General features: G+C 36.8%; 1 protein-coding gene across 1 annotated transcript in view; it reads left to right on the top strand.

The window, feature by feature from the left end:
- Nucleotides 1-25,549, top strand: part of LOC5578878 (protein jim lovell) — a 137,787-nt gene that overhangs the window by 23,045 nt on the left and 89,193 nt on the right. The window contains exon 2 of the mRNA XM_001664037.2: nucleotides 18,386-20,114. Coding sequence (XP_001664087.2) covers nucleotides 18,461-20,114 — 1,654 coding nt within the window. The 5' untranslated portion in view covers nucleotides 18,386-18,460. The remainder of the gene's footprint in view (nucleotides 1-18,385; nucleotides 20,115-25,549) is intronic.

The following is a 25,549-nucleotide window of genomic DNA, read 5'->3' on the forward strand; positions in this document are numbered from 1 at the left end:
GTTCGCGGTAAATTAGTGGAGGTTAAAAATAATTCGGTTTGTGAAGGGTAGTGATGCAACATTGTAGGTGAAAGGTGTTAGGTGACTATTGTATTTGGATTTGGAGTCAATAACCAGTAAGTTTTTGAAAACTACAATTAGGAACAGAACCAATGAAACAAAAATTCTTCTAGTAAGCCTCGAACGATTAGAAGTGAGACATAGGACCGACAGACAACGGACGCACAAACTATTTTAGGCACGTAGTTCAATACTGTACACCGAAAGAAAATAGTAAGTTGTGGACGATCAAGACAAACTTGGACATTTCAAACAGATTCATATAATCCATTGATGGACAGTGCGAAGCAAATAGCGAACTTGGAAAATAGGGAAAGGTCAGCCATAGTGACGAGAACGAACTAAAATTGTAAGTGAGATTTGGAACGCACTAAATTTGTGCACACTGAAACATAAAATTTAATTACAACTACGGTTTGATCTGCCAAATTAAAAAGGCTGACTTCCAAAAATCGTTTGTGCTGCCAACTTGATCCAAACACAAGGAAATATTTATAACGAAAAGATCCTGAACCGACCGTGAATTGAACCCAGACACCTTCAGAATGGCTTTGCTTGGTAGCTGCGGACTCTAACCATTCGGGTAAGGAAGGTCCCCATTGTGTTATGATGCCTGCGATACAATTAAACCTAGTGTGGGATAAACTTCATACACTTAGAAAATACTCCCAACACATTTTTTCATAAAAACTATTTCGAACAGTTTTGCATGGAAATGAGGAACTTGTTGCTATATCTAAGGAAATTTTGAAGCACCGTTTATTTATCCAGTTGCAAGTAATAAAGTTTTTGATTCACAAAAACCACTTTCCCTGACTTTTAAACACTTGCACTCGCATATATGCTCGATGCTCGACGAAACTCCAAACCAGCAAACCAGCAAAGCAAGCATGGAGACGCTTGGTCACAATCGAAAAACGACGACACTTCATAGCAGGAAAAAAAATCATCTTCATAGAGCAAACTCAACCCAGAGAGCGTGAACGAAAAGAAAAATTGCTCAAGTTTAACTGCACGTACTTTAAACTTTGTCCTTCCGGTGAGGACCAAAAGGTCCTCAGTCTCCTGCCCCGGCAAACATAATAGGAAATCTTCCACGAAAAGTGCGACAAGCCAGTAAACAGGCAGACGACGAGGGCAAGGCGCATATAAAAGTCCGGTTTTTAAGTTTAAGGCTATTCGGAAGAATTTGCGCTTCAAGAGCTTCGTACGACTTCAATTGGTTTGGTCGCTTGGAGGGACGATTTTTTGTGGGTCGTCGTCTGCTGTTGCACCGGCGCTGCAAAAAGGCGAGGGGAGGCTTTCTTCTATGTCCTATTTTAAGTCATCTCAAACACACACAACAACCGCACACCGACAAAAAACAGGACTGGAGAAAAAATCGTTAAAGCGAAACAAAACAGAGCCGGTGTTTGTGTTTTCTTAGTGCACCAACCAAAGGGATCCACCTTTCATACGTTCCCCCCTCTAGCACCTGATTCTGACGCCGACCGGTACCGGTACTATTCAAATTTGAAGTATTGCAGCAAACATCCCTTCGCTCTCAGAGGCTCATAGTGTATCTTCCGTGTCTTCCTGCTGCAGGTGTGGGACACCATGAATGACGAGTGGCGAAAAAACAGGCCTTGCCAGTCGTTGAGAAAGTGAAAGATGTTGTGCGAAAAACGCGAAAGTCGATTTCACGTATTCCAGAATTTTGCATTGCTTCGTCCCTGGTCGTTCATACACATTTGTCGGCGCTGAATGGAAGGATTTTCCCCGATTTCTTTTGTTCATTTCTTTTTCCGCTCCTGTATTTTGAGATTTTCCAGCATCACAATGGAAAATATAATAAATCTTGTTTTCTTCTCGGTGAATTCATGTGAGGAATCTGCTTGAGAAAGCGCGCGAGAGAGAGAAGAAAAAATCCTCGCACGAAATATTAAATTCACAATTCTTTTCATTCAACTATTACTTCAGGTTGGGTAATTTCATCAGCAGTGAAAAATTTCCAGCACCAAAACGGATTCATAATTTAAGTGCACCCAATTCATTTTCGTCGCTTTTGCCGGCTGCTGCTCATTTCGTTCCCCCATCCTCTCCCCCATCCGGGTTGACACCTTTTCCCTTTTTACATTTCAGTCAAATTAGGAATGCACATGTAATTAAATAAAATAACAAATTCGTACATGCATGCAAAACTCGGGAAGCGGAAACAGCTCCCCACTGGCTCCCTCGCTTATCATCATCAGCCCTGAACGACACGATTCCATGGGGTATGGCTCTCCGGAGAGGAAACCTTCTAACACGGTGACGACGACGTCGGGGCGACATAAAAAAGACGCCCGAGCAACTGGAAAAGAAATACAAACGACACTCGTTGTAATTATTTTCCGCTACACTTCCTTCCCAAAGGCTCCGGGTTCTGTCGGCAAGGGTGTTCAGGGTTTCTTCAGAATGTGTGCATTGCAAAAATGAATGTGTGCTAAGGGCAAAGGGCGCTCGAAAGGGTTGTGCATTTCTTGTTTTGCTTGCCGGCTTTTTGAGCATGGTAACCTGGGTGAAAAATCGAGTTTTTTCGAATTCACACCCTCAAACAGAACGTCAAAACACGTGGAATTGATGCTGAAGAACGGTTATGAAAAATTGGTGATGTTGACCACAAAAACGGAGAAAAGAGGATGATCGACAGGTTTATTGCTTGTGTTTGATTGAATGTAGATTCAAACATGATCACATTCTATTCTCAATATACCTAAATTGATCTTTTTTACAGTTTTGCGTGTCTGGTTTTTACAAAGTTATCAATTTAAACAAACCTTATGCAAGAAAATAAGTACAACGAAGAGCTTCTTAAGCTCAAGTATGCAAATTGTCTATCAAAAGTGATTTTGGTGCTCAAAATTAACTTGAAATTAAATAAATGATGCATCGTGTGTTATCGTGATTTTCTGTTCACCTTCATAAACAACTTCTTATGCTAAATTTGGATCTCCCGATAGAGCTTTCAAACAAATAACAGGATTTACAATATTCTACCGAAAGGAATGAATGTATACAGTTATACAGCTTTAGATGAAGAATACCACCTTAAGATTCAATTGTAGGCATTGGCTGAAACATTCAGGATGCTTCCTTGTGTTAATCCATGTTGTACATCATGAGTGATAGATCTTCTCTAACTTATGAAATATAGTTTATTAAAACCAACTACTTTTCCCCGAATTGTGTTTCCCCGAATGATCCTTTTCTATGAATGAACCTATTTCCTCGAAATGTAGTGTAGTTTAAAGAGGTGCAACTATATCAAAGTTTCAAAATTTTATACTAGAAAAATCATAAGTAATCGGAAGGGCTAAACCCATGTTGCCAAAAATTCTAAGGACGGTAAAACTCTAAAGGTCCGCCAAATAAATAAAGAAGGGTGCATAAAGAATGGCCAGTTTGTACAATGTGGTATAGCACATTGCAGTTTGTACACCATCTTTAAATGCAAAAGTTATGACACTTAGGAATGCCAAACACTTTTTGGGGAAGTGGGTAATTTGGGGAAACGGGGTATTCGGAGAATTGTCATTCGGGAAACTGGCGTTTGGGGAAACGGCACTCGGGGAATAGTAGAACAACCAAACACGATTGTGCTTCTTTTCCCCGTATGGCCCTTTTCTCTGAATGCCATTTCCTTGAATGATCCGTTTCCCCGAAATGTAATATAATCTTAAAAGGTGCAACAATAGTTTTCAATGACAAGATGGTGAACTATGATATGATAATGATAAGCAATCAAAAGAAGCAAGTGTTTTGTTATTCTCAACTAAATTTATGTTGCTTAAAATGTCAAAGACGGTAAAACTCTAAGGAACAGCCAATTAAATAAACAAGGGTTCATAATGGATTACCAGTTCGATCACCGCATTAAAATATTAAACTGACAATTAGGCCGGAACAAATCTTAAAATCTTCTTTTGTCACCTTCCATCAAAATGTGTCGAGGGGGGGGACAAAAAATAATAAAATAGAAATTCAGGGAAATTCATCATTTTTTTATTCTCATATGGTGAAAAACAATGTTTTGCTACAAATATCCGTCAAATCAAAATGTTTGAATAATAAACACGACATTTTTTTTATTGTTCGTAACATCGATCGTATAACATTTTTCATAAAACGGCTTTAAAATTGTACTATAGCTACATCCAATTTCAAGAAGACTGTGAAAATGTTGCACTTATATGCAACTAGAAATCATATTTAGATTGTATCAATTTGGTCCAACATGTATGTAACATTAAGGCGATTCCAATTTTCCAATTCCAAAGTGTTTGAAAATCCAATCTCTCATATCTTCCTTATAATCTTCACCATAAATATAGCGTTCTGTGAAATTTTCAGCTTTCTAGGTGGTGATTTGAAGGTGGCCCAAAGACGATGTAGGTTTACATGAAAATTAATATGCAGAAATTCTGAAAAATGTTCCAATTACGTTAGTACTGTAAGTAGGTACAAACATTCATCCCATAAGGAAAACTTATTCTTCATGTCTTAATGAAGGAAGTTGCTGAGAAAACAAATCCGTTTTGAGCAAATTTTGTTTGGGATTTTTGTAGATGTTTGCAGGGCTGTGAAGCTAAATAATAGCAAACAAACTCATGAATATCTTTTCTCCTATAGGTCAGATTGAATTGCTCTCTTCAACTTACATTCCAGTATTAACGTGCTTGGAACATTTTTCAACATTTCTCCATAGTAATTTCCATATAAACCAACATCGTTTTTGAGCCACCTTCAAATCACCACCTAGAAAACTGAAAAAAATCACCGAACTCTTTTTTTATGGTAAGGATTGTAAGAAAGATATGGGAGATTGAATTTTCAAACTTTTTAAATTTTGACTTCCCTGGGCATTGAGTGTCATCGTACCTGCCACATGATATACGAATACGAAAATGGCAACTTTAGCAAAGAAAGCTCACAGTTAATAACTGTGAAAGTGTTCATAATGACACTAAGCTGAAAAGCAGGCTCTGCCCCAGTAGGGACGTAATGCCAAGAAGAAGAAGAATTCACGAAAATCATAAAAAAATCTATTTTTATAGGCCACACTGTTACAGTAAAACAAACAAATTGAGGACTTGTAATCCAATAACACCTGTTATCTCATATAATACAGTAAAGACGAATTACAAAGCTAGCTAAAAACACGAAGAATAATGGTAACCTACACTGAAAATAAGATATTTTATTTATTTTCCCCTTCTTACTTTTTGAAAATTTGGAAGGGGGGGGAGACAAAAGTAAAATTTCAAATTTGTTCCGGCCTTATGAATGTTTAAAACTTTTCGGTGAACTGGACAATTCAGTTCAGTGATATCTATCTTCTATATAAATAAAAATGGAATGGTGTTTGTATGTCACGAAATGGCTTACGAACGGGTCGACGGATTTGAATGATTCCTTCTTCGTTTTGTTCGTCACGGGTACCGATGTGTTTGTGTGTATAAAAATATCAGGATATTCACCGGGAAACTTGGAAAAACGAGAGTGCACGGAACTGTCATTTTGTATGGGACTATACATAGCGTTTTTCAACAGCCTACTTGATGGCAAGACAAAGTTTGCCGGGACCACTAGTTTAGAATAATTATGACAAATTTAAAAATAATTTTGTCTAATGATGTTCGTTTCCGCTTTGAAATGTTTCCTTATTTCATTCAAACATCAAATTTTATAAGAACTTCATAAAAGAATTCTGGTAGACTTGCCTACATAACGTTCACTTAGATTCTACTTCATAATTCATTTTTAAGTTCAATAGATATAAACATGCTTCTGGAACATCGATTGAAACTTCAACAGTACAGATTTCTCTAAGATTTAAGGCAGAATAATTGGAGAGATATGTGACAAATTTGTGCAGCCTTCGACAAAATTAATTATGTAATGCCAAAAAAACTGAATTATTTTCCTGAAAGACCACCAAAAATTTATTAGTTAGTTTTGCTAAGAATTCTACCAAAAAATTTAAACATTTGACCAAAAAAATATTTCAAAATACTTAAACGACCCAAAGCCGACACAGATTCTGTCAAAAATCTTGGAGTCTCGGTATAAAACATCAGAAAATCAGGATATTTGAGATTCCGCAGGAATGCAATTCTCCACATATTTATCAATTGATTGTGTTGGTAATTTCTTAAGAAATTTCGTAAATAATTCTCTTCGATGCTTCTATAGACATAACTCTGGAAAAGGATTGAAATCCACATGTTTCTTCTAATTAATTCTAAACAACATGAATTCGATATTTTTGTTTAATGTATTGTTTGAACAAATAGTCAAATTTTGTTTTCAAGACTTTCAAAACATTTCAAATTATTTACACAATCTGGAGTAAATACCTTAAAATACAATAGTTTTCTTTAGATTGCCATATGTATGTGTTTCTTATAAATATACATTGGGGTGCGGCTTATTATTCAAAAGTTCTCAAAACCAAAAATTCGTGTGCTCTTATGAATTTAAATCTCATTAAAAGAGAAACTTCAAAGTTTGAGCTAATAATTTTGAGATTTAGAGGTGGGCAAACGTCTTGAAGGTGAATTTTCAAGTTATGAAAAATTGCCTTCAGTGAAGTTACCATAGCTTCGTTATTTTCTAACCAATTTTGTAGTTTTACCACCATTATCTTAAAAATGTAATTTACAAAAACTTTGTCGAACACTGAATTTGTCTAAAAACAAAACTAGTTTTAGTTAAAAGTATTTTACTCCAATTTTTTCCTCATTTTACTAAAAAATTTTAACCTAATGAATTGAATTCTCAACTGTTTCTAAATCTTTTTGCATGGTGTTGATGCCAATTTAATTGTATTCAAACTGTTCATACAGCACATTTCACTAAAAAAATAGTTTTGGACAAGTTATTCAACAATAAACTGCACAAAAAAAGTTTTTTCACGAAAAATACCAGTTTTTTTATTTATACCAGTTAAACAACATCTCCAAAGCTGAACCTGAGTTTTCTCACTTATTAAACCTTTGAAAAGGACTTTGCAACCATTTTTAAATAATTTGGAAGCAAAAATATATTTACCGTTATGTCACTAGTCACCGTGCGGCCTCCATTCACCGTGCACATATATAAATTCCTACAGAATATTCATACAATTTTCACAAATTATTCTTTTGTCAGCAAAATAAGATAAAACTGATGAAATGAAGTAGTTTTTGTCACAACGCATTTTGAAAAACCTAGTTAATGTAGTCAAAATCATGTGAATTCTGTTTGATTATGATATTTTTCAACACTCTTAGTAGAAACGCCAAAAAATCACATTTTTTCATTTTAACGATAGAGTATGATTTTTTTTTTAATTTCAACAAGTTTTTACTGTGCATACTATTAGTAAAATGTATTTAATCGTATGAGCAATAAGATTCTATGCAAATTAGAATTTTTTATTTTGTTTCAGTCGAAACCCAAATGCACGGTGAATGGACCCTTTTCAATATATATGGTTCCTATTACCGTGCATTAGTGTAAAAGGCATGAAACTATTCGGTAATATTAGATTTATTGTTATGTTGTCATTAAACTACTTCATATTTAGTTTTTGGGTGAATATGGAATGGTTTGGACAATACAGTCAAACCTCCTATAACGGTTTTAATGAAAAAATAATGATTTAGACAATTTTATTTTTTTATGGTTTTTATTGTAAATGATGATTTGAATACTCTTAAAAATGAGTGCGCACACTACTAGCAACATAGTTGCACCATCAACAACGTTTCTTCGAGATACAAAATTAAATCATGACGAAAACTATACGCACGGTGAATGGTGACATAGAACGGTACGAGGCGACCTTAACATTACATTTTCAAACATAATGCTTGAGTAATTTTTGTTATGCATCACTAGTTTTAGATTTTTCCCTGAATTATTATATAATTGCACGCTACGTAGTGGTATTCTAGTGCGCTTCAAATTATTTGGAAAAGTTATGTAATTTTTTGAAGTGCAAATTTTTCTTAAATGCACGGTAAATGGTGGCTTGACGGTATATGTGTTAAAAAAAATATTTGCACTATCCAACTCGTAATTAAAACAAGATGCTTTATAAACTTAGGTTTTATAGAAACCATGCAATTTCTGGCAAAAATCTAAAACAATGCAAACAAATTTGATTTTTTATTAAAAATTGTGTTCTTAGGTAGTTTTTGTTAGATAACTGAGGCAAAGCCATTTTTCAGACAAATGTGCTGTAAGTTAAAAAAAAACTACATTTGATTCAGAAACATGTTAACATTAATGGAATCGGTTGAGTATTTATGAAGTTATGCTCAAACAAAGAAGATTTTCTAGTAAATGAAAAAAAAAATTGGTGAAAACTATTTTTAACTAAGACTAGTTTCAATTTCAGACAAATTTGATGTTCTACAAAATTTTTAAAAGTTTAATTTTGAAGATAATGGTGCTAAAAGTAAGATAAAGGTGCTAAAATTGATTGGAAAATAACGAAGTTATGTTTATATCACTGAAGGCCATTTTTAATAACCTGAAAATTCACATTTAAGATGCTTGCGAGCGCCACCTCTAAATCTCAATATTTTTAGCTCAAACTTTGACGTTTCTCTTTTAATGTGATTTGAATTTTTAAGACTATCCGAATTTCTGGTTTTGCGAACTTTTGAAAAATAAGCTGCATTCTAATACACATTCAAGCATTTTTGAAAATTTGGTCACAACTTAATCAGATACAACGGATCAAAGTTTAAAATTTTAATACTGGCTGACAACTGACACTGAGATTACATGTGGTGTTCAAAATAAGCGTATCTACCAAGAATAATGCAACCCATAGACGCACAGACGGTTTAACCAACATTGACTCCGCCCCCAAGTTAGTTCAACCGATTCATGTTGATGCAACCGACTGTCAAAGTTTGTTGCAGCAACACTATATTAATTCGCATTATCTCGTCGACTCTAGTGGATATGTGATTGTTATTTTGCCGAATTATGTGGCTGTGGGGTAAGTATTTCTACGATTTAAGGGCAATAATTGTGGTAAGGAAGAGCAGAAGATTCAAAATTTTAGTACCTGGAAGAAATGGATATTGATGAGGAATTCCAGTTATGATACGCACGAAGTATTTCTACTAAACTCTGAAATTTTGAGGGGTCTTTGTCAGGGATTATTCTGAACAAGCATCGATATGCGAATGACTGGGGCCTTCCTTAGCCGAGTGGTTAGAGTCCGCGGCTACAAAGCAAAGCCATGGTGAAGGCGTATGGTTTTGATCCCGGTTGGTCCAGAGCTTTTCATAATGGCAATTTCCTTGACTTCCCTGGGCATAGAGTATCATCGTACCTGCCACACGATATATGGTTGCGAAAATGGCAGGTTTGACAAAGAAAGCTCTCAGTCAATAACTGTGGAAGTTCTCATACAACACTACGCTGAGTAACAGGCTCTGTCCCAGTGGCGACGTTAATGCCAAGAAGAAGAAGAAGAAGAAGAAGAAGAAGCAGAAGCGAATGGTTATGGGGATTTCTCCAAACATTTTGTCATGAATCTTTAATTTTCTAAAGTGATTCTAACTTGTAGTTTTTCCAAGAATCCTTGGTTTATTCTAGGGATTCCATCAGAAATTCTTCCTGGGATTCTACCAGGAATTTTATCAATAATTCTTCTAGAAACTTATCCACAGGTTCAACCAGAAATTCCTCCGGGGAAAATACGTCAGGCATACCTTCAGGAATTCATCCTGACATGCTTCCAGAGTTTTTTTCATAGATTTTCTACAAATTATTAAGGATTTCCTCCACTGACTTCTTCAACGCTCAATCCAAAAAAAAAAATCAAGTGATTTGTTCAGGTATTATGCTGCCTCCATGAATTCCTCTAGAGATTGCTATAACAATTTCTCCAAAGATTTTTCTGAAAGTTAGTTTCAAGGATTCCATCATGCATTACACAGGAATCACATCGTGAATTCTTTGAAAATCTTGACCAGGAGTTCTTCAAGATATTCATTACCAGGAATTCCCCCAGGACTTTTGTCAGGGCTGCTTCCTAGGACTCCTCCTTCAATTCCACCAGAAGTTCCATCAGAAATTCCAACAGGAATTTCTTAGGTGATTCTTTCTAGTATTTTTTGTTTAGATTCCTCCGGGGATTTATCCAAAAACTCCCCAAGGAATTTGTTCAGTGATTCTTAAATGCTTCCTTCAAGAATTCCACCAAAAAAAATCCTCCTAACAGATTCTTTCGTGATTCTTTCCCTGCGATTGCACCAGAAATTCTTAAAATCTCTCAAGGAATCTCCCTAGAAATTGCTGACTCTTCTAGAAAATCCTTCAGCGATTAATCCAAACATTCTTACAGGAATTGCTTCAGGGATTCTTTCAAAGATTCCCACATAAATACATGCAGAGATTTATTTCCGAAATTCTCACAATTATTCTACAAATTAATTTTTCCAAGGATTCCACCAGGACGCTTTTAGGGATTCCACATGAAATATTGCAAAATAATTCACCAAAACATCCTGAACGGCATTCCACCAATAATGTCTTTAGAGATTCCGTTTGCAATTTTTTAAGAGTTTCAACCAGGTTATTCTACGGGAATTCTTCTAGGGAATCTCAAAAGAATTCTTTCATAAATTCCTTTGGTTTTTCCTTCAAAGATTGTCTCTGGTATCCCTGAAGGAACCCAACGAGATATTCAACCTGTGATTTCTTCAACAATTACTTCAAGAATCTACCAGAAATTCCTGAGAGGATTCCTAAAGGAATTATCCATCAATACCTTCAAGTATTTGGGGCTTACTTAGTCGTGTGGTTAAAGTCTGCGACTTCGTTATGGAAATTTCCTTGACTTCCCTGGGCATAGAGTATCATCGTACCTGCCACACGACATATAAATGCGAAAATGGCAACTTTGGCAAAGAAAGCTCTCAGTTAATAACTGTGGAAGTGCTCATAAGCACACTAAGCTGAGTAGCAGGCTCTGTCCCAGTGAGGAAGTATTGTCAAGAAGAAGAAGGTCTTCCAGTATTTCTTGCAGGATTTTTTTCCAAGCAATCTATCAAGCCTTATAGGATTTTTAGGAACTCCTTCAGGGATTGCTTTAAATGTTCTTCCAGAGGTATAATTCGGAATTTCTCTATTGATTCCAGGTGGTTCCTCGAAAGGTTTTTCAATAAATTGCTCCATGGATTCTTCCAGAAAATTTCCTAAACACTCTTCCAGGTTACTTCAGAGATTCAACTTGGAGGCATTTAAAGAAATGCTTCATTTAATCCTCAGTGTAATAATTTGTTGTATCCCTGGATGAACTACTATTCTTGGGATTTCGTAGAAGCTTCCTGATGAAATATCTAGAGCAGAGAAAGGAAGAATTTTATTTCAATCCTTCGCGGAATTCCTAGTAGATCATCTAAGCGGAAATATTGGTGACTGCTCAGGAAAAAATCTTGTAAACTTTTTAGACTTGTTTTGGTTAATTCCCTGATAACTCTTAATAAATTCTTAGAAGAGAAACCCTCGTAAACCCCTTTTCATTATTTTCTGGGAGAGCTTTCGACGTAAATCTGGTAGATTTTTGTGGTGGAAATTCTGGCGAAACTCTGGTTACATTCTTAGTGTTTGCCCCTGGGGAAATTCCTTAGTATACTCCCCTAATCGTTATTATCAGAAATAATCTCCATGGTATCTATGCTCACCAGTCTTCTTCTTTTCTGGCGTTACGTCCCCACGACCCTCATCTTGGTCTTGCTGAATAGCTGCGCGTTTACCGCTACGGCTATCTGGGCCCCTCGGTCTGCTCACCAGTCATTTTCTATAGTTAAGCTGCAGGTCTGGACAAAATTAAAAAAAAAATCGTAGGGCCCGTTTTGAAGCTACGCCCTTTTGATTGAGTAAGTCCGCTACTTCTAGAGAAGTTTGAGATATTTAAATGGATTTTTATTGGCCGTGGTTATCAGGAGAAATGAACCATCAAAATTTGGTTCACTGTAGGTGTGTTTATTTATATAACACCTATGGGCGGAGTTCTGAATGAGATGATCGTCAAAATTTTAAGTTACGCCCTTTTGAAAAGACTTAACTTCCAGTTTTTGTTACCGAGAAATCTTAAATTGTTCTGTGGCCTTGTTGGTTACCTGCTTTTCTATCTATCATAACAGGTTCATGAATCCTACACAAACTAATGATTTATCTGTCAGCTTTCATTTTTTTTTTTCGAACGCAATCTGTGCCTGTGAAGTTCAGACTCACCCACTCCTATAATCAAACGTAAATAAATCATACGTTGCTAAACAAACTTTTCATAGGTGACAAAGCCAAAAATTTAAAATTATGCTCTGTAAGTGCTACGATTTTAAATTCCGTTAAACAAACTAATAACGGATATTCCATATTTTGCATTATTTTTTTTCCAGTTTTGCATCGCTGCTTTCCACATCGTTAATTTCATTTTGTTTCATACCCTGCTACCCATAACCGAAAACTCAAGTCCAAAAGTTTTCTTTGACTTAAACGTGCGCTTCGATATACAACGTGAATTGCATGTTCAACAATCAAAATCGTGAGCTCATTGCTTCACCAAACTATCCAGAATATTGTTGTATGAAAACTAATTTGGATGTAAGATAAATGTGTCATTGAAAAAAATTGAACATGCTCAACGGTATTTTGATGCATAATTAATATGATAAAAATTAGTGACTTCAATGGTTGTACCTCCAAAAGGGTGTAACTCCATATTTTGTTGATCTTCTCATTTAAAACTTCACCTAGAAGTTACAAATAACTAAAAACACCTACTTTGAACCAAATGTTTAAGGTTTATTTCTTCTGATGATCACGGCCTATAAAAATCCGTTTAAATATTTCAGATTTCCTTTAAGTTTGTGGACTTATGCAATCAAAAGGGCGTAACTTCAAAACGGACCCTGCGATTCTTTTGCCCAGACATGTAGCTTATCTATAAAAAACGACTGGTGAGCACAGATACGATGGAGATTTTTTTTCTGATAGTAATGAATTATGGTGAAATAATTAGAGAAACTGGTGAAGTTTCTGAAGGAATAACTAATAGAATTTTTATAGGAAATTGTTGATGAATTCCTTGAGAAATTTGTTATGAAATCCTTGGAGAACATCCGGAATCTTTGAAGGTTTTTTTCCAGAATGCTTTGGATGAACCTCTTGAGGATTTTTTGGATTGCCGGTAAAATCTCCGGAAACATTTTGGTGTAGTTTCTTAAAATATTTATTATGAGAATTCCAACTCAAATCCTTAGAGGTTTTTCTAATGGAAATCCTGCAGAATAGCCTGGGCGAATTCCAGCTGAAATCAATGGAAGAACCTCTGGTGAAATACTTAGAGGAATCTCTGAAGGATTTATGTGAGGTATTTTCAGTTGGAATTCATGAAGAAACCCCTAGTGGAATTTTCGAAGGAATTCCTGGTGGAATTACTTATGGAATTCTTGAAAGAATCCTTATAGAAACTCTTTTTTTGAATCCCAGGAGGAATTTCTGATAGAGTTATTGGAGGATATACTGGTGGATTCCCCATTTACTGATGAAATCCTTTTAAAAAAAGTTCTGGTAAAATCTCTTGAGAAATTCCTAACAACCCTCAAGAATCCCTAAAGATATTCCGCGATAAGTTGTAAAATGCCGAGAGGAATCCCTTGAGGAATTCCAGGATTGATTCCCTAGGGAATTTCATGTAGAATTAATTAAATTTTGGAAGCAATCTTTTGAGGAATTCCGGTGGGGAAATCCTAATAGAAAAATTCTGGTAAAATCCCTGAAAGAACTCCTGATAACCTTCGAGAATCATTGGATATATTACGGGAGGAATTCCAAGAGGTATCTCTTGAGGAATTCCGACATTAATTCCTTGAGGAGATTCGGGAGACATCCCTTCTTTAATTTCGGCAAAAATTTCTTGAGGAATCCCATAAAAAAATCCGGGAGGACTCTCTTGAAGTACTCCTGGAGGAACCACTGGAAGCAAATTCTGGTTGAATCCCGTTATAAATTCTGAGAGATATCTGTAGTATATACCCTGATGGAACTCAGAAAAACCCAAGATGAATTTCTGAAACTTTAGACGAATTCGTGATAGAATCCCTGACAGAACTTCTAATGGGATCCCTGGAGGAATTCATAAAGATATTCTTGATGGAATCATTGGAGGAACTCCTTATGTAATCCCTAGAAGATCTTCTGATGGAATGCCTAAAGGAAGGATTTTTAAAAGGAATGTGATAAAGATGGTTGGGAAACGCTAGTGAAATATGAAGAAATAAGAGCACACATTTCCTAGGAAACCACTTGCCATCTATTTGCATAGGCAGTTCATGGGATGCCGAAATTTCAATTAAACATGCTGACGTCGATGTTAGTGCAACATTCCTACAGGCAGTACGATCAGTTTGTCAAACATTTGGCTCTACTCACCGGTGGTTTGAGCTAAATCAAACGGCCGACCGAACCGCCAACTGTCAAATTGTTTTCACAATCTGTCAAATGGCTTCGTCGAGTAGCATCATACACGGTCAAATTTGGCAACAAAATCAGCATCAACCTGGGGGCGGATTCAATGATGGCCAAACATTTTGAGTCGTCTGTGGGCTGCATAAAACAGGAGTGTTTCGAAAAGTAGTCGCAAACATTTAAAACAATCTCAAAATTATTGGGTTGAACCTTACAATATTTTTTTATCAGGGATACTTTACAATTTATTTAAAAATTATGAGGCAATCATATTATTTCATGGCATGGCATTTTGTATGGTAATTGTCAAATTCCTTACAGATGATGAAGAAAATCTTGCCCACCTCTAAAAAAAATATGTTTTATAAAATGTGATAAATTTCAAGAAAAAATGTTTTTTGTTTATTCCCATGACATGGCGTAAAACATATTTCGAAAAATTCATTAACTAGCATTTGAGAGCAAATTCAAAAAACCGAAAAATTTGATTTAAAGGACCTTTTTTTTATATTTCCTTTCTACACATTCATGGCAATATCGACCTATTGAAACGAAACAAAAAAGAATATTGTAAAAGTTTCTTTACATATTTATAAAGTATCGTAGGCCTCTTGTATTCTATATAATTCCCACTGTAAATGATAGCGCCTCAAAAGATGATTATAAAAAAACTGGCTTTCTAAAACCGACCTTATTCCAATATCAGATTTTTCTTAGAGCAATAAATTATTTTTTTGACATCCGTATTAAGTGCTGTATGAAGTAAAACATGTGTTCCGATAGAAGAACCTTTTCATCTTATTCCGTTTAATATAAATTTTGTTCAATACAAATAATTTAATCCTTGGCAGACACAAAAAATAAGATATGTGCAAGATTTTATATTTAATGCTTTATAAACCTTGTTGTAGTTATGTCAAGACTACATTTTATTCACTATTATTTTGTATTTTTATTACTTAAAGACATGATGAAGATTTGCATGAAAAATGCTTAGAAAAAGATCAACTATGCTCTGAGATAAACCGTTTTGAATGTTTGCGATTACTTTTTGATACACTCCTTAGGGCGGAATTAAAAGGTACAATACTTAAATTTATGTTTTTTATTCTTCTAATTGATATTCTGAACAAAAGGTTGAAATATGTTAAAGAGACTGATTGCCAAGTTTAATTGTTGCACTCCTTATTTAATTTTTATTTTGCCCTACATTAGCCAAAAATTTCTCATGAGGGGACTATTTTTCCTACTTTTCAAATCGCTCTTTTTGGTTTCGAAAGAAATTCATATTTTTGATTTAAAAATTATCATAAATATAAAATTTTCTGATACTTTCACAACTTATTTATCCATCAAAACAAAACAGTCTCATACATAAATCATGAAACTTATTAATATTTTGTCAAAAAAAATATAAGCCAAAATCGTTTGAATATTCTCTAAATTTGATGTGTTTTTATGTGTTCATACACTATTATGGGTCGTTGCCAATTGAATCGTATGTGGAAAGGGGTGGCTTAAAATCTTGACAAGGTGACTCGTAAAAGTATGAGCGCTTCAACCTACAAGCTGCGGAGCCCATTGAGAGACCCCGACGCTCGGAGGCAAACTGAACTCAATTACCGTAATTCGGGGTGTAGTTGATCAGAGGGGAGAAGTTGATCATTCCCGTACCCACATGTATAGACTGTTATAAGAGCTATGACACGATTTCAATTATCACAATTTCTGAGTTGTGGCATTACCTGATAGCTACTCTTGATTTTCATAAATTTGGTTTGGCATTCAAGGTAATTATATCATGGAAAAACAGATTTTTAGGAAATTTTTCATGAACTGCTGAAGGGTTCTTCTCCAAACAATCGACTTTTTCCACGGCTATACAAATCTACAGTTTTAATAAACTGTTTCATACATTCCAGATATGTTTTGTGTACCCAGTTTCGAATTTGTATTGAGGATACAAATTCCTTTTTTAAGAGAAAAAATGATCTTTTTGCAAGAGGGTTGCTAATTTCAAAGAAAATTGCCTACCTTTAGGCGTTTAATGTGGTGTAATCTGTAATTCACAACTTTCAATTAAAATATTACTCGATTTATCAATAAGTTGTAAGATTTTTAAGTCTTGATTCAGATTCAGAGACCCCAAATTTAGTGAATAGCATACTTCTTTATTTAAGGAAACCTATCGCAGTAATTGATCAACTTCACCCCGGAATCAAAAACACCACTTTTTGATTTCCAGAAATTGTTTTTGTTATTACGATAGTAATTCGTCAAAATTTCATTTATATAATTCGTTAAACATTCAACCAGTACAGGTTTTAAAAATATTTGGATGATAATACATGCATCCCACTAGGAATTATAGCACAGAATCGCTCAAAAGTGATCAACTTTCCCCCAGTTTACGGTACCCCAAAAACACATGGTATCATTTTTTCGCAATCTAAATTTCATTCGAATGTATGAGAATTACATTTGACACATACATTCCAGTTGGATTGCTCTGCATTATTGAGGTTAACACAGAGAGAAAAATCCATGTGAATTTCAGATTAAATCATGCACATAAAGGGAACGCCAGATTTGACGCAAATTTACACCACCCATCGTGTAAAACTATATCACTATCATATGGATTTTTGCTACACATCGTGTAATCCAGCATGAAATCTCACCGATTCCGTGACAATTCGCATAAATTTTCATGATGTTGATGTAATATTACATGATTTGTAATGTAATTTAACATCAGTTTGGACATTCCCCATATCTGCGTGATGCAACGCTGAATTTTACATGAAATGTTTTTTTTTTGTGTAAAACGATAGATTGGTAATGATAAATGCTCATATTTTGTAAGCCCTTCTTCGTGATTTGGATACAATTAATTTTCGTTTCAATCCGATCGCTCTCAAATTCACCTCGCAAACAACTATTTCCTAGAAACCCCTCCAAATTTCACCTCGAATCCAAAACAAGATTCGTCACCGCCTTGTCGCCATTCATCAGAATAAATATTATTAAAGTTTTCCTTCCGCCACTGGGGCCACTAAAGACGACGACGATACTTTCTTCCGCTTACGACCGTTTCCACGACCGGTAGTGCCAAGCCGAAGAAGTCTGGTCTCAATTGCGGGAGGGCAGGGGGGCGTGTCGCCGGTGAATCTTTAAGCAGAGAAAACTTCTTTTTTAGTGGAAAAGTAAAGCGCAGTGGAAAAAATCTGGGAACAAAATTGAAATTCACTGTCACTGCCTTCTGCCACCGTTCGTTTGAAGGGAAAGGCAAAGGAAAAAGGTGAGGAAGCAGCAGAGGTCGCTTAACCGCCAACCGCCCAAGACCAAACAAGTGGATGATGGTGGGGAAGTATAAATTGAATATTTTTTTAGCGGCACCAGAGCTGCTCTATGCTCTCTGGAAGCGACCTGTGGTTTTTCTTCCTTCGGGGTAAACACACTGATCCTAATGGTTTGCAAGGTTGTCGACTGCGAAGAATATATGTGCTCTTTGCATGTGGGTTTTTATTGCCACCGAGAAACGCGTGGCTCCGCTAAATAGTCGCAAGCATTCGTGTTAGGCAAATTACAGTGTGCATGCTTGCCTAGCAAATTGAAAAATTGAGCTATTAAAGCTACCCGGTTTCATGGTTTTGATTTTCAGCTGCTGCGAAGAAAAACTTTGTTCGTAAAACGGTTCGCGCGCAGTTACCTAAAGTCATTATCCAATTTGTTTTCATTTCCTCAACTAACGCGATACATTACTGCCATTGATCGATTTCACGCCATTGTAAAACGGTTTTCTCTTTTCCTCCCATTTCAGATCGGAAATCTTCGTCTTCTGAAAGAGATCTACCCCTAACTGTCGCGCACATGCAGCTGCTAGACTAGAGACCAGATGAAAGAAAAGTTTGAAATCATGACGGATCAGGAGCATTACAGCCTTCGGTGGAACAACCACCAGAACCACATTCTACGGGCATTCGACACCCTGCTGCAGACCAAAACCCTCGTTGATGTCACACTGGTCTGTGCCGAGACGAGTATTCGGGCGCATAAGGTCGTCCTTTCGGCGTGTTCGCCATTCTTTCAACGGGTGTTCTCCGAAACGCCCTGCAAGCACCCTGTGATAGTGTTGAAAGACTTCCGCGGATGGGTTGTGCAAGCGATCGTTGACTTTATGTACCGCGGCGAGATCAGCGTTCCCCAGGAACGGCTCTCAGTGCTGATCCAAGCTGGAGAATCTCTACAGGTTCGGGGACTAGTAGACCACCCTGTAGCAGGAAACACACCAACGCCAGCGCAGTCGCCAGAAGACTTCAGTCTACTGGACTCCTCACTAATATCGCCAACTTCTCCGTCACTTCCGTCGCCAAACTTCAGCCACCACCATGCCCGCCATCCGCATCCAAATTCTACGGCAACGAGTATGTTGGGCGCCAGTACTCCGAAGCTCCTGCTGCCACCACAGGTGTTCGCCGATCCTGCCCTGAATCTGCCCAACCCTGATCTCTGCACATCTCCAATGCCCCGCCGGAAACAGGCTCGCCCAAGACGTCGATCAGGTGACTGTGCCCCACAGGATCTCAGCAGTAAACCCACCAGCCCCGTTCCCCCCAGCATCGATGACAAAGAAGATGAAGACAACGAACTTGACCGTGAAGATGACGAAGACCAGGAAGAGGAGGATGACGACATCAAAGAAGTCATTCGGAGAAGTGACAGCGAAGACAAAAAGGACCCCAGCCCACACAAAACGCCAAGCAAAGACGACGACAACGAAAAAGAAAGCAAAAATAACTCGACTGCATCGACGGCTACGCTCTCCGGAATGGATGGACCCGAGAACCTATGCATGAAGAAATCCTCATCTCTAAGCAGTAGCTCTAGCAGCGGAAACAATTCCTCCAACAAAGACAGTAGTTCTCGGTTATCGGATCAATCGAGTTTAAAAGACAGCCCTCCAGAATCAACGATCGGTCGACTTTCGCTCAAGGACATCCGCCACCTGAATCGCTCGGCGTTGGTCCGCTCGATGAGTTCCCTGTCGCCTCCGCCTTCATTTCACTTGAACAACAATCCTCCATCCAGTCTATCCCACCATGACAAGCGAGTCAAGCTGGAAGATCGGGACGATGATCGGCTTGGCGACGATGACGGGCCCCATTTTTTAGACCACATGGACCTTGCCCTAGCCGCACACCAACACCCATTAGCCCATCTCTCGCATCACAGTTCTTCGCCGCAGCTTCGACCTCCGGGCCTTACGCCGGACGGTGAGAACAACAACAGCAGTAGCAGTAAGAACAACAACAATGGGAACGCCTCCGGAATGGGAAACGGAGCCGGCCGCGACGGAAGCACCGGTCCCGGTTCGATGGGTGCCAAAGAAGGCCGACTGGGTCCGAAGGATTTCCTGCACAGTCCGACGCTGAATTTTCCGCCGTTCTTCAACCAATCGGACGGCGGAGGTCCTCCGAGGCCCCCACACTCTCCGCTTTCGTTCCCGCATATGCCGTCGGTTTCGTCGCTGACGCTGACCCCGCCGCACAGTGAGTATTTGAAGATTTTTTTCTAGGATACATTTCTACCATACATTTGCACACATTCTCTGGATTATATTGTCGGGGGACAATGCGATCTCTCACAACATTGAAACGTGGGCATTCGAACCTGACGTGCTCCACTGGATTTTCACACCGGAGAGACGTTTCTTCAGTCAGGAACCTTACATCAATCTCATCGCCAAGTACTTCTTGTGACAGTTTTTATAGGATGCACCTTTTTGCTTGACTCGCATCAATTCACCTAACCTCTCTGGGATGTGACAAAAGTATTTCCACATATTTTGTCCGGGCTGATTAGCATTGGCGTAAGCGCCATTGCTTGCTCTCAATGATAACAGCGATGATTCAAATTTTTATCTATTCGAAATCACCCAGTTATTCGACTTTGCTTTGGGTACTTAACCCAAAGCTGAACGTCCAGCGATAAAACTTTCTCATCGTAATTGACTTAGTGTTCATTTTTCATCATATTTGCACATTTTCATAACTTGGACACAGACGTCACACTCATTCCCACCACCCTCACCAAAAAAGCGAAAAACTTTGCCCCGAAAAATGAATGATTAATAATTTATGACAGTCGCCGGTTGCGACTGACCCAAAGTCCAGCTCTTGTTTATCTGCGAGTTACCTGACTGACAACGCGACGACGCTCCTCATTCAGGTTGGCCTTCCATTCACTCCCCCACCCGAAAGCAGCAGCAATAAGCACACAGTAGTATCTTCACAATTTTAATTGATATAAATTTTCACCGCCACAACTTCGAGCAGGTCCCACGCAGAGCACGGAGAGGTCAGTCTGATGTGCACAGTGGCTCGAAGCTGGCCAGAAGTTAAGGAAATGAAGTTTGCAAATTTCATCACAAATTCCCTAATGATTCGGATCGATTAGTGCTTATTTCAAATTGTAACACCATGTGAACTGTACAGATATCAGCTATATCTATCGAAATTTCTTATTTCTATGCTAAACCATGACCAGATCTGTCTCAACTGGTCTCAATTACAAAAAAAAATGTTTTGAAGATATCTCGAATCGTGTTTGACATGTTTATCGATTGGGAATGTCAACAAGACTATAACAAAGAGCTTCTTCAAAACCTTGGAATGTTACAAAGTTTGTGTAAGTTATAATTATTGGGTTTACTGCCTAAAAGAAAGAAATATGCCATTTTAGACCAATTCTGTAGTAATGTTTTGGAAGTACTTTTTTTTTGTTTAAGCGACCGCTTCCATCACGTTGACTTCAAAAATCATATTTTTCCAAACAATTTAGGTTCTTGAACGTTCAGGGTTAGGATAATATTTTTGATCAGCTTTTGTATGAAGTGCGACCACTGTGATGCGGCGGTTGTGTCCAATTGCTGGACGGACACATTCCCATATGAAAACAAAGTGAAACAGCTTTTCCTTCATTTGGCGTAATGCGCGTCCCAATACGCGCTTGGCCGCAACGGATCGGCGCACGCACTTTGTGATGGGTCCAACAATTTCGGCGGTTTTCTCACATATATTAAAGTGCGAAATGTTTGTACGAATGTTTCTTGCTTTTCTTCTTCGCTTCAAAGAACTGAAAGGTTATGGAACCGGCCGAAAAGGAAGCTTTCATTGGAGGCACAAGCGGTCAGTTGACGAAGAACCCCGTGATAAGTGCGTCCTACATGATTTATCAATTCACTTCAAAATATTTTTTTCAATTACAGTCAACTTTCCCGTACTCGATTTTCTGCAATTCGATATCGAGTTAGAGAACCATAGTAAAAGAATTACTTCGTTCTATAAGGGTTCCCAAACACAAATGGTCATGTGTACGCAATTTTTCACGAAATCAGAGATCCCTTTATGCATCTCTACTGGATTTTCAACACATTTTCTCATACATTCGCTCTGAGTCATCAGCCCACTCAAGTCTGCCGTAAATATAGCAAAAAAAAAAACTGCCGTATTTCACACAACCTTTTACCTTCAAGAGATAAGTACCGTAATCCGGGCAAATTGATCACAATTTTACAACTTTTTGTTGTGCTATCCTTCAGAATTCAAATAATGTCAAATAATTTTCGACAAAACAAGTACTCAATTGATCTTTATCAATTTATAAAATTGATTTTTTATGAAATAATATGTAACATATCATAAAAATAGTTTGAATATCAAAAAATTAAAATGACACATTGGGGCGAAATTGATCACCATATCACAAAGCAGATTTTAGAATTAAAAATTTCCCTGTCTACTAAATTTGGGCCTCCTGAATCTGAAAATGATGTCAAAATTCTTATAACTCAAGTATTTGATTTGAGTTTATTGCAAAATTATACTTTGAAAATCTGCCCAATACGCCTAAATGTAGGCAATTTCCCTTAAAATTATCACATTATTCTAGATTAAATGGTTTTATGCGCAAAAAACTATACTTGCTATGCTGTATGATATGAAACATACGTTCAGTAGTTCATACATAAGCTTACACATCATTTTAAACACACAAAATTAACATGTTGGCATTGCAGCAGTTCACATTGGTCCACGGATTGAAATTAAGTGGAATAAATTAATAACTTGAAAAATATAAGAGATAGGGACCAAGACCCAAGTCTTCTGAACATTTGTTTGTTTGGTCAAGGCGCGTCATACGCAAAAGTGTCCTAAGCGCAAATTTCATAGATTTCGAAATTCACTCTCAAACTTTTTTATTTCAAAAGATAGCGCAACAAAATGTTCTACAATATTGAAGATTATAGAAGATATGGGAACTTTGTACAACATCATTTTTTTCTATATCTGATAGTTTTAGGGATATAGGTCACTTTAGAACTTTATGGTGAAAAATCGGTTTTTCCTCAATACTAACGAAAATATCAATTTTTCACGCCTGATATGTTCTAAAGAACGAATCCCACCGGTCGAGGATCTTTTCGGGCTGGAAATTTTCTCGACTTCCCAGGGCATAGAGTATCTTTGTACCTGCCACACGATATACACATTCAAAAATGGTCATTGGCATAGTAAGCTCTCAGTTAATAACTGTGGAAGTGCTCATAAGAACACTAAGCTGAGAAGCAGGCTCTGTCCCAGTGGGGACGTAACGCCAGAAAGAAGAAGAAGATGTTCTAAAGAGTTAAAGATATAAGCAAAATACACATTTTCTCTGAAGACGTCATACAGTATCGGACATATAAAATGCACCAAAGCCATTTTCCCATACAAAATGGTCAACTTCAGAGAGCTATATCTCCACCGTTTCTCAACCGATTTTTCTCATTTTTTCTATGACGAACTACAAATTACCTCAATTTTTGATAATTATTGAAAAATTTGTGAGTAAACTATTGATTCAAAAGTTACAGATAGGTTGAATTTTGACATAAAAAATGAATCAAGACACAAAGTGGTGTAGCAGAAAAACTACGCGTCGTAGCATCTTGGTGTCTTGAGTGCATTTGTTCATTGCGTGATAGAGACCAAATGTGCTGAAGACACCGAAAGGATGCGACGCATAGTTTGTCTTATACATTACTTTTCGTCTTGGTGCATTTTTCATGTCAAAATTCAACCTATCTGTAACTTTTGAATCAATAGTTTCCACACAACTTTTTCAATAGTTATCAAAAATTGAGGTAATTTGTAGTTCGTCACTGAGAAAATGAGAAAAATCGGTTGAGAAACGGCGGAGATATAGCTCTCTGAAGTTGTCCTAAAAAAAATTAGGACGTTTTTTAATGATTCCTTCAAGGATTGTTAGAACAATTATTACAACTATTTCTTCAATTAAAACATGAATAACTCCTACAGGAAACACGCAAGGTTTTTATTCAAGATAAGGATTTCTTAATCGGTGTGTTCAGAAACTTTGAAAGGTATTCCCCCATCAATTTTGAAATGAATACTGTTAATATATTCCTTAGTTTTTCTTCCAGAAGTTTCACATATTTTTTAAGTATTAGTTGTTTAACCGGTTTTCGTATGACAATCCATATGCATGCATGTGCTGGAAAGAGAAAGGAGATTAATCCCTCTCTCGGCAGTTTCATTTTTAACGCTAAAAAATATTCAAACCGCGATAACTTTTTTGTTTCTCGATATTTTTGCACCATTTTTTCACAAGATCTCAAAAAACACTTCAAGCTTAAGAATCTATTGGTGATCTAATTTTGAAGATATTCCTATGTTTCTTGGGAAACTGACATCCTTCATATAAAATGTCTTTGGCGGCCATTTTATTTTACGTCAATTTATCAAAAAAAGTAAAATGTCTACTATACAATGCCAGGTACACACCTAAATTATTTTACCGGAATCCGTAAATTTCACCGTAATCTCAACAGCTAAAGAGTTCGGTAAAATAGAATACAGTAGTATCGTCAAACTTTTACGGATTTCGGTGATTTTTTTTCAAAAACTGTAAAAATTTACCGTACTCTGTTAATTTATTTCACCGAACTGTTGCTGTTGAGCTGTTGAGATTACGGTGAAATTTACGAATTCCTGTAAATTAATGTAAGTGCGTAATAAGGAGCAAATCTGAAAAAAAAATCATATAAATCGGTTCAGTATTCTTGGAGAAATCTGAAAATTACGATGTGAGGTTTTTAAATGTTTTCAAGATATTTATTGGCCCTTTATTTTTTGCAATTTCTCATCGTAATAGGTTGCTTTTCATCACGAAATCCTTTATTGATTTGGCTGATATTTGGCATATGCTTTCTATATACCCAAAAATGCCTATTTGCATCTTCGGTTCGCCATTTTTACCCTAGCGTTACTTTTGAGAAGGGCCTAAGAAAAAAAGCCTTAACAATTTTCAAAAATTAAAACTCAGAAACTATTTGTCTGATCGGTTTGGTGTCTTCCGCAAAGTTTTAGGTTATTGTTGGAACTATCTGGAAAAAAATATACACTGTAAAAAAATTTTGTATTTTTTTTTTTCGAAAATAAAGCTTAAAAATCCATTTTCTCAAAAATCGTTTTTTTGATTTTTTTTATATTGTTTTATATTTTAAAGTAGACAAAAATTGGAGTCTTTTGCACAGTGGGTGAATCATGGAAGTGAAGAAATCATGGACAAAAAAGTTATGTTTTTTCAAAAAGGTTGATTTTTCAATATGGAGTCGCAGTAAGCGGTGATACCAAACGGTCGCGTTTTTCGTACGTCTGTCAAGTTTTTTCTCGTGGAGTATAAAAAAAATGAAATTTTCAAACGTTTTGTTCCATTTCAATAGTGGTTTGACAAGAAATTCAAGAATTTACAGTTATTTTATATTCATTAATAGTTATTGAGAAGATTTTTCAAGCAATCTTGCTGCTCAGCTGCTCCAAAAACTTCCGTTAATTTGTGAGTCCGACTTTTGGCTGGTGAACAAGCAGTGCAAATTAGTGTCGGTTTTGGCGTCCGGATACATACATAGATGACGGGACAA

Source organism: Aedes aegypti, chromosome 3 (genome assembly GCF_002204515.2).
Source record: "Aedes aegypti strain LVP_AGWG chromosome 3, AaegL5.0 Primary Assembly, whole genome shotgun sequence".
In the NCBI taxonomy this organism is placed as follows: domain Eukaryota; kingdom Metazoa; phylum Arthropoda; class Insecta; order Diptera; family Culicidae; genus Aedes; species Aedes aegypti.